Genomic DNA, 10,467 nt, shown 5'->3' with positions numbered 1-10,467 from the left:
ATGTGTTGGATGTTTGAGAGTGGCATATGAACTCATGATTCCTCATATAACCGTAGAAGTTGCTATATTCAGAGTACTGTATAACGGGGTAATCTAAATTCTAGACTTTTAGGGACTCGGCCTGGGTCCCAACAAGAGGTTTGTGACAGTGATGCATTAAATGTATTAATATGTAAAGTGATATGTCAGATTTCTTTTTTCAATGTTTTGTTCTACCTTTGTTTCCTCAATTTCTACTCATCCATGGTTTACAGACCCTGAAATGTATTCTATTACTATTTATTGATTCCACTTTGCAGCCTTTTCCTGTAGCGATCAGTTCGTAGATTTATACTGTAAAGATTTGACCCAAGCAAGTCATAAAAAAGGGAATGATCTAGACCCAAATGTCTTGGGGGGCTGAGGGTCCTTGGCATCTTAATTCTGGACCATATGACTCTGAGCTTAGTATTAAATGCCTTGAGGGTCACCAGTGGGATCACATGGCTCCTCCACATCCAAGAAAAAGTGGAATCGGGGCCAAGGATAGAGAGTCGTGAGGGGAAGAAGGAGGCCGATAACAAAACAAGGCCGTGTTTACACCTGTTGCCCTTTTGTAATGACAGAGACGGCCAACAGCTGGGCCACGCTTTCACCTTGACATGACATACTTGCACAGTAAACAAGTACAGTAGGTTCTCCTTGCATTGCACCGCATTGTTTGAATGGCAATGGGTTGCATGAGCTATCTGTGAATACACAGTGTGTTAAAATTGAGTTCTAAGTGTCGGCCTTTCAATCTAGCGGTGTACTTCGATCACCCCTATAAAACCTGTCTTTCATGATTTGTTTTATCATTATGTAATAGCATTTTGAGTGTCACCCGCTTTGCGTACCTCTTCAACACGTCGTGTTAGCAGGCTAATGTTGTTTTGTGTTGAGGGGAAGGGTTTGTTTTGTCCTTTATAGGAGTCCATTACTGCTGCCGTAGTGCTAGCTAGAAGCCATTTTCATGTTACTGTTTCCTGACTGTATCTAAATGTCCCCATTCTTTACTCCGTTTATGATACATCGATTGTTTCTCCCAAAAAAAAAAACAGTTGAATAAATCTAAGATACAATTCAGAGGTCTGCAACCAGGCTACATTTTGGGGCCTGCTGCTCGCTCCAGCGTCAGATCCACGTTCCTCGAGATCTCGTCTTTAAATGCTCTACAATAACAGCTTTCCGATGTTCTCAACACAGGGTGAGCTTCGTTTGAAACGCTTTGGAGTTGAGTCGCTGCGAGTGGGTGAGTTGGAAAATGAAGCTGGTGGACAACACCTCGCTTTAAAACACACTCCTACCTGAGGACACAGTGACTGCCCGTTTCACGTGCTCACACACTGTGCAAACACACAGGGAGCTTTAAACAAGCAGACCAGTGAGTCAGGTTATTATTCCACCCTACGCAAAAACAAAAAAGAAGAAGTTGAATGCGTTTCAATAAAATCTTGGGAAAATTGAGCTTTTTACATTTCACAAGTCAAAACGCTATGAAGCCTTCTGTTAAAAGCAGATGTTCATTGACAAAGATCGAAGTGAGCAGCAGATGTGCAGATGTTGCAGTATTCACATCAGAACCCACAGTGAGTGTTTTTTTTTTAATCGCTCTGGGCAGCAATCTGCTTATGAATAGTCTGTTTCCTTCGCAGTCCTGATTGTTACTATGACGACGCATGCGATGAGAGGAGGAGTGAAGAGCGCTAACCTCGTTATGGGACACTCCCCCTCAGGCTCTTTCCTCAAGAGCAGCAAACACTGCTGGCTTCCTCTTCTTCTTCTTTTTAATAGCGAATGAAGCATCGTCTTCACTTATCAAAGCTTTTTTTCAAACTAGCGGCTGGGTTTTAATACAGGACGGGTCAGTGAACTCACCACATTCCTAATTGTTTGCATTTTAATGACACAAAATACGTCATTGCTGGTTAGAAAAAGTAAAAAAAAAAAAAAAAAAGGAAACTTTTTTTGTTTGTTGTCAAAATACAATCTAGCTTTATTGAACTTCTATGACCCCATGAAACACAGAAGTGACACACACATGGAAATACAATTTAAGACGTTATATAGGCTGGACAATAGAAATAAAACAAATGTTAAACATTAATCAGATTAGCTCATACTGTACAGTACAATCTGATCTTAATTGGGAATATTCCTCTACTAGGATGCAAGCAACTCCAGTGTGGTGTGAAAAATAACTTTTTAAAACATACAAAAATACAACATACAATACAGGAAAGCCCCAACTATTTCAGCTTGGAATGATTGTCAAGCTCACGTCTTCTTAAATAATAAATAATAAATCAAGACATAACATTTATTATTCAACATAACAATAAAAACTGTATCGTTATGTTCATTTTATCACAATGTCGGATTATTTAGCCCAAAACACGCCCAAGTGCAGCAAGGAAAACAGAAGAAGACGGATCAGTAAAATAATCCATGTAATCCACTAATCAAACCAACAGATGCACGGCAGATCATGAGCTGTATCAGATCTCTTCTGTTATTGCTTTTTAAATTGGGTCATGCTCTATTTTAGAACCATAACTCCCTGTATTCCAAAGAGAAAAGCAAAGGGGCCAAGAAGGTGACGACAGTGCCAAAGAAATAGGAGACTTCTTTGACCTGCAGCTAAGATAGGAACAGAAGAATTGCATAGTCCGGCAGCAGCATCATCTTTTTTTTGTTTTTGTTTAAACGTAGCTGCCGTGCAAGGTAACACCTGTGCAGCCCTGAAACCGTTACCCTGGCGTAATCACTCCGGTGGCTCATTAGAATAAGGAGCGAGACGAGTCGAGGTCTATTTTTACAAACGAGGGGGTGAGAAAGCAAGACGAGAGGCGTGATTTCTCTTAAACCGTGAACGGATTCTGGATGTAATCAGAGCAGTTGTAACAGAACCTGGGATTTTCTGGCTTTAATGAAGCCAAGAGGCCAAAGTGTCTCCCAAAAATAAAAGTCAAGATGTTTCGAATCTGTATATTCTGGGAGGGAAAAAAATATTCTAAAATACAGAGGCTCGCATCTATTAAAGGTTGAGTAGGTCATTTGGAGAAAAAAAACACAAAGATTTTGACTTTGAACGCATCGCGGAACTGAAAAAGTCCCGCCCCCTTCGTTCAGACCTCTGCTCAAAGCTCTTCGTTCGAGCAATCAGGAAGTGACAGACAGGCAGGCCGTCCAATCATTTTCTCCAGCCTGACTCTTTTGATTGGATGAGGGTTTTTACAGTCCTGCCATGGTCAGAATTGTATCAGAATCACCTACTCAACCCTTAAGCGTACATCTAGCGTTCTATCTTGTGCAAAGCGCCGTTATTTAGTTTCCACTTCCAGAAGTTGTCGGGGCCTTTTTTTGTGACGAAACTGTTCCCCTTGAAGCAGAAGCGTTTTTAGGCGCTGGCCCACGGTAGAAGGAAAGACACGATGACGATGAGGAGGGAGAGAGGCAGCAAGAGGAGGAGGATGAGGGGGAGAGCGGGGGAAGACGCCCATAGAGACGTCAGACGTTTGGAGCCTCGGGAATGTTCCACCGGACCCTGTTGGCCCTCCACGTTCGGCTGGCAGATGACCAGAGGCCTGACCTGGGAAATGCTCTCCTGGAGTACAAAGGAGTGAAGGTGAGAGTTGTTATTGTAGTGAACATACAAGGGGGGCTACGTTTTTTAAATTCCTGCTGGAAGTAGTGGGGTAGGACGCGAGGAAGGGCCGGTGTGATCCCATCCCACCCATGGGTGTGAACTACGGTTTTGAATCCTCTTTTTTGGGGATTTATGCGGAAGTGACCATATTTGGACTGCAGAGGAGTGACAGGTGGATCAGACAAATGCCAGGGGCAGATCGGCATCCTTCCTGGATCCGGATCCGCCTGGATTCTGGTGTTAACAAAGTTAGCTCCGTAAGTCAAGGTCAACTTCACCGCTAAGTGCTACAAAGCTACAAAGTCGTCTTAGTAGCTAACTGCATTGGTAGCGACGATAGCGAGGCCGCAGTAGCAACCTGCCAATCACCAGGTAGCCACGCCCCTAGCCAATATGCTGCTCTTTCGTCTATCGGACATTCGACTGTAATTTACGAAATGAACATCATGCTGAATTGAGGGAGACTTGAACCTCGCATAGAAACTCATGTTAACGATGTTTACGATGTTTACTGAGGTGATAAATCAAGTGAAAAGTAGGGTCATTTTCTCATAGACTTCCATGCAATCTGTCTTCTTTTTGCAACCAGAGGAGTCTCCCCCTGGTGGTCAGCAGAGAGAATGCATTCTTAAGGCGTTTCGGCATTGGCTTCATTCTAGTCGTTTATGTCACGTGACGTTCAAGGCGGTGAGCAGGTGTCGGGGAAGCAAGACTTCACACTGCTGAAAGGTCTCCTACCTCCAGGATGGTCCTGCTGTGCGCTCTGTCCGGACTGAGCCTGAGGTTCCAGCGATGCGATCTGTGGCTCCGCCCCCCGTCGTCCTCGCTCTCCGTGGTGTCTTGCCGCGCCACCCGCGGCCTCTTGCGTCTCCGCGAGCTGATGCGCTGCAGAGAGCCCTGGAGTCTGGAGCCGATCGGGGTCGGGGAGGTCAGAGACGTGACACGGGGGAAAAAAAACGTACGAGTGTTTGGTGCACATCAAACCTGCAGTCCGTGTCCTCGATATCAGCATCGGCGTCGCTCTCCCCCTGAGGGTCGGACAACACACACTCCTCCTGCAGAGCGATTAAACAAGTATAATATACACATATGTTAAAATATATATAAACAACACCCTCTGCACCTTTAGTCGGATGAAACTCCAACCTGAATCCTAACCGACCCGCTACTATTAGTCAACTTGAAAAAAAGAAAAGCAACTTGACATTTGTCTGCGTGCGTCTTCTCGTGCGTCACTTTTAATGATCGCCATTGTTATTTTGCATGAGTCAGCTGACACCTCGTCTCATGACTAATGCGCTCACAGACACCAGATCTGCCGGATGTTTCCTGCTGATTTTTCTTTTATAGTACCGGGAATATGATTTTATTTTTAAATTTTTTTAAAAACCCACTCAGCTATTACGCTCATGTTTCAACTTCATAATTGTGCATCATTTATAGGTGATGACTGCACATCAATCACCAATCATTAATACGTTGTGGGTAGCAACCAAAATGTACAAAGTAGTCTCGTTTACGAGTTAGATCATGATTTTATCGGTTTACTGTTGAAGTCTACCTTAAAATTGATGCCTCAACTTTTCAATACATACCTCAAAATAAGCTATTTAACAAATGATTGTTTTAGTGGTTACTTTTGTAACCTTCAATCTCTACATCATACATATATTTAAAATGATTTATATATAAATATAAATAATAGTACATATTTTTAGTAGTTTTCGTGGAAATATCTGAGGGGCATCCAATTAAACCTCACAATTTAGACGATTACGAAAATAGTTAGTTTCGGCAAATACGTTTATTCCCATATGTCATGTTTGGCTACAGACGGAAGACAGTTAGCTTAGATTAGCACAAAGATTTGAAAGGGAAAAAAGGGGGGGGGGACGCTAACCTAGACCTAACGGCACCTCTAAACCTCACATTATATCTCAGGTAGGTTACGGGTTCCTTCTTAAAACCTTGAAACCATAAAACCACAGCAGCCTGCTCAGACAACATACATATCAAATCTTCAGACACATACAGGTCAGGTGTCTGTGAGACTTTATATATATATATATATATATATATATATATATATATATATATATATATATATATATATATAGCTGCTTACACACGCCTGTCTCCTAAACAAAAAAAAAAACGTTTAGGCACTAAAATGACAGGGTTGACACGGACAGTGGTCTCCTGGGTGAAAGTCCTGTGTTTCCTTCCCTCCCCACGCTGATTAATTTGAAACTGTGATGCTTCACAAATAAATAATAATTTTAAAAAAACCACGTAATGTTGCAGCAGGACACACGTTACCTCGGTGCCGTATCCCTCGGAGTACCTGGTCATCATCACCCGGCTCTTCCCACAGTGTTCACACAGCAGAGCGTCCTGAGGAAAACATATCAGCTGACTTTAAGAAGGAAAAGGCAGCCACAGACACTTAAGTGTGTGTGTGGGGGGGGGGTTGAGCACTCACCGGCGTGGGCGGGTGCGCTTCGGAATAAAGTGTGCAGGGACCGGCCTCGCACACACACACTGCATCGGCCTCTCCACAACTCGCCCCCATCTGAGACAGAAACCAGACTGTTTCATTATCACCAATAAGGTTTTCAAGGTTTAGATTCTGGAAATGTATGCAAATGAGCGCATATTTCATAAAATAACGTCCCCATTTGCATTTTTAAACGTATACTAAGTAATTGTGTTAGTGTAAGTCGTCACCTTGGGAAGCTTTAAGTGTCACTATTAAAAGAGAGGATGCTTTGGTGGGCTCAAACTTCTACGATGTGGCACAGAAGCATCGTCTGCATAAGGGATGATGCGTGATGCCATTCCTGGCCTTTTGATCTTTTCTTCCTACTCGCGTTTTAATCTGCTCAAAAGTGGAGGAGTTGACTGGCACCGCCACACATCTGAGTTACGAACGCGATTCAGTCGAAGGACATCAAAGCAACAATCAAATACACGGCGGGATGTTACCCGAACGCCACACGTTTTTGTACGATATATTGCATCATTACTAGACTATTTTATATTTAAGGTAAAATGTTATTGTGTCAATTAGAGGCAGAAAAACTTAACTCTAAGCCTGCTTTTGGATCCCCTTTTGGTGGATCGACATGGAACCTTATTTCCGAAAAATAAATATGTACGTTAAGACGTACATACGTACGTCAATTTTTTAATGACAAGAATTCCACATATGATGTTTCTTACTGTAAAAGATAATTTCACATGTCAAGAAAGTCACGTTTTGTCATATAACCGTTGCAGTGAAAGACAGGGAAAAATTTTACGACAGTGAAAAATTTTACGATTAATTAGAAAGACGACGCATCCAAAAGTCGCATAAGTGTTGAAGCTACGATGCCTATATGCTTTCGTAACAGTGTTTGTAACAGCCGTGTTGGTGTCGGTGACGTACATTGAGCGAGACAAGACAAAACTCAACAATACAAATGACAACCATGCAACAAAATGATCTTTTAAGTAAAACATATGCGTAATTCATGCCACAATTCAAGCGTATATTTGGGCCTCGTATAGATTCCCGACGTACGCAGATGACGTGTATAAATAAATACGTGACCTCACCTCACAGTCATTGTCAGACGTCTCTCCGGAGGAAAAGAGGCCGCGGGAGTCCGATTCCCTCCGCAGCATGACCTCCGACCCGGCTCGCACACTCACATAGACCTGCTGACCACTCAGGAACAACGGTTTGAACATTTTAGTGAAAGTTGCGATCTTAGTAAAAGGCTGTAATATTCCATGAAATCCGATGACATATTATTTTATAAAACATTCCGTATAAATTAATGATAAGACGCAAATTCTGATTAACTATTAATTATAATTGGTGCCACTTTCCAATGAGGGTTCATAAGTAATGGCTTCATTATTAGTTGATGCATAATTCGAAAATTTTACATTTCCTTTTATTTTAATTTGAAAATATTTGAAAATATTTATATTTAAATAAAAAGTTGGTGTTACAGTGGCGTGACGGATGATGCTGTCTTTACGCTCGCGACCTCACTGTAACATCTGCCCAGCTGTGTCCGCACTCCCATTACGTAATAGTCCGCGACAGTCAACGTTAGAGCCGGGCAACTTTTCAGATCAAGATCAAGAGAGGTAAAGAAAAGATGCTGTCAACGTCACGTTTTCTAATAGTATTCCAACAACGAAATGTAATTTAAAATAATAATAATATTTTAATTCTGAGCGATGATAAACAGAAGAGTGTAACCATTTTTACCTCATACGCATGTCCAGGAATAAAGCCCTAAAGAAAAAGTGAGCGGAGTTGTGTGTTTAGAGGATGAGCAGGAGAACGCGGCGGTGCTTCTCGTTGCGGCGCGTGGAAGCCATGATCTCGCGCTGCTTGTGAGTCTTTGACATTGTGGCGAATCCTCTGTGTGATGTCAGCCGGAGCGATGACAGGCGGCTTCGGTCCGGCGAAGAGCGCGCGCTCGCCGGGATACCGAACGTTCCCTTGAGCGACGCGGGAGCGCGGAAAGCGATCGGGAGGGACTTCCGTTCCGGGATTTTCGAAATAAAAGGTTGCATTGAAGACGGCGCGAAGACAGACAGTGGCTTGAATAAACCGTGTTTTATTTTTTAAATATGTGCGTATTCAGGAAGTGACGCCACCTCGTGCTCTTTTGATCTTTTTTTTTATGTAATAGGGAAAACATATATATATATATATATATATATATATATATATATATATATATATATATATATATATATATATATATATATATATATATATATATTAAAAATAAATAACAAATAATAATAAATACAAATAATTAAAAATAAAATAATCGTGCTCTTTTTATCTTTTTTTATGTAATAAGGAAAACAAATATATATATATTAAAAATAAATCAATAAAAAATAATAATAAAAAAATTAATTCATTATATATAATTTAAAAATATATATATATTTTTAATTAAATAAAATATTATTATAAATATATATATATATATATATATAAACAGGAAAACAACAAGGAGCACAAAGGAGCAAAGAAAGATACATTAACAAAAAACAAAGACTGAGATATGGCAGAACAGATTTTTAGCCTTAATTTGAACCTTCAGGTGTATTATGTCAGTCGTATAATGTGTTTTAATGGTGCAACATTTCTTTTGCAGCCTTGCATACTTTCAGAAAAAAAAACTTTGGTCTTCTTTCTTCCCCGCTGGCTTGGTTCTTGCTCCTGGGTCACGATCCCAACGTGGTTTTGTAAACCAACCAATCACCGCGTCCAAAGTAAGCAGCTTACGTACATACCTCAGCTGCATACGTGCTGTGTAATGAGTGGTTTAGATTGTATTCTAATGAACAGGTTATCCTTTGTAATAAACTCAAGAACTTCTTGGCTTGCATGCATCATAATAAAATCCATTCATCATTAACATTAGCACGGGGACAAAGGTCATCTTATCCACTTCAATGTCGCTTAACCTATCCCGTGTATTTATAAATACAAGTGTCCCGGTTCAAAATACAAACACAAAATCCAAGCTGTGATTCCAGACAATCACCATATAAAAAAAGAAAAAAGAAAAAAAATATTCTCAAAGCAAACTGGGAGTGATTTTTGCCCCGATCTTTATCTTGCACTGTTAAGGCCCTGGGAGAGTTGAACTACATTCAAACAGATGAAAAGACATGTACACATTTGCATACACAGCCATTCCAACAAAAACACACACACACATACACACACACACACACACACACATACACAGAAAGTCCCAGGCCAGTTTCATCAAAGGAAATCACCCGGAAATGTCTGTCCCCATGGGAAATCTGTCCGTCTCAGCGACTGCGCCACATCATCGCCAAAATACAAGTTGAGGTGGCGTCCGCTCAGTGGAAGTCAAATCCAATGAACACATATTGATCCTCATCGGTCAGTAGATCAATCACTATATCACTTTACAAAAAAGTCACACAAATGAGATGCTGGAAAAAGAGCGTTTAACTTACCGGATTTTGCAGCAGGCTCAAAAACAACAATAAATGATGAAGAGCTTAAGCTTTTCCAAATAGAGCTTGTTTCGGCCTAAAGGTCCCAGGAGCCCCACCGCCGCCTGCAGACAGCAGGACCACTCAACAAGATAAAGTGTAATTAGGGGGCGACCTAATGGCCGAGGGAGGGATCCTCATTATGGCTGCATGTCGACCATGCAAATGACCCCTGTGGACATGTACCGATTCAGCAGAGAACGTTTGTTTCGCCCGGCGACGCTATGATGTATTATGCTTTTTTCTTTTGCAATTGCTGAGCTGCAGTCGTGTGTTTTGTCAAAGAATCTTCCTTTTTAAGACGTTCGTCCTTTAGCGCTGTTCTCCATAATCCCTCTGCTGTGTAATGACTTATTTGGGACTGTGTGTTGTCGGCAAATACACTGAAACCCATGCTTTGGTGATTGCATTGCTGCATGCTGATGCTGCTGCATGCCATAAAAGAAGGGTGGGGTGGGGGGGGCATGGCAACATGTGGTCAATGCTCTTTTATACGTTCACAGGGGAGAAGGGGAGTCGGAGGAGGAGGAGGGCAGTAACAGATCGTCAGAGGCTGATAGAGAAGTTTGTGTATACACATGTAGCAATACAAACAGGAGATGCAGACTCGATAAGGAAATTAAGGGAAAGGGTGCAACTCAAATAAACCAACGGCGATGCACCAACGGACCAATGTGGACCCCCCCCTCCTCTCTCTCTCTCTCTTTTCTCTCTCGCTCGCTGTCACTTACAGAGAGAGGAGA

The 10,467-nt window shown here is 41.7% G+C and overlaps 1 protein-coding gene across 4 annotated transcripts; it reads right to left on the bottom strand.

Annotated features, from left to right (window-relative positions):
• Positions 1–2,080: 2,080 nt before the first annotated feature.
• Positions 2,081–8,139, bottom strand: LOC311008727 (uncharacterized protein). 4 transcript variants are annotated; one of them, XM_084002567.1, is made up of 8 exons: positions 7,935–8,139; positions 7,670–7,786; positions 7,268–7,379; positions 6,150–6,239; positions 5,987–6,061; positions 4,652–4,722; positions 4,406–4,571; positions 2,081–3,625 (listed from the first exon to the last, which is right to left on the bottom strand). In XM_084002567.1, the coding sequence occupies exons 1-8, from the start codon at positions 7,943–7,945 to the stop codon at positions 3,419–3,421; spliced, it is 849 nt and encodes a 282-aa protein (XP_083858693.1). In that variant the 5' UTR covers positions 7,946–8,139; the 3' UTR covers positions 2,081–3,418. The 4 variants fall into 4 exon arrangements, with proteins under 4 accessions (XP_083858693.1, XP_083858694.1, XP_083858695.1 ...); XM_084002568.1 differs by lacking the exon at positions 7,670–7,786; XM_084002569.1 differs by lacking the exon at positions 7,670–7,786 and having other exon boundaries at positions 7,268–7,372.
• Positions 8,140–10,467: the final 2,328 nt, after the last annotated feature.

The sequence above is a fragment of the Eutrigla gurnardus genome (assembly GCF_963514095.1).
Source record: "Eutrigla gurnardus genome assembly, chromosome: 23".
NCBI classification, from domain to species: Eukaryota; Metazoa; Chordata; class Actinopteri; order Perciformes; family Triglidae; genus Eutrigla; species Eutrigla gurnardus.
Note: the sequence above shows the minus strand (reverse complement) of the source record. Positions and strands in the feature narration are given on the sequence as shown.

Excerpts from the sequence above, each read along its gene's own strand:
- LOC311008727 (XM_084002567.1), bottom strand. Across the intron at positions 4,572-4,651 it reads ATCGAGGACACGGACTGCAG|ACTCCAGGGCTCTCTGCAGC; the intron begins GTTTGATGTGCA and ends GATCGGCTCCAG. Across the intron at positions 3,626-4,405 it reads ACAGCAGGACCATCCTGGAG|GAGAGCATTTCCCAGGTCAG; the intron begins GTAGGAGACCTT and ends TTTGTACTCCAG.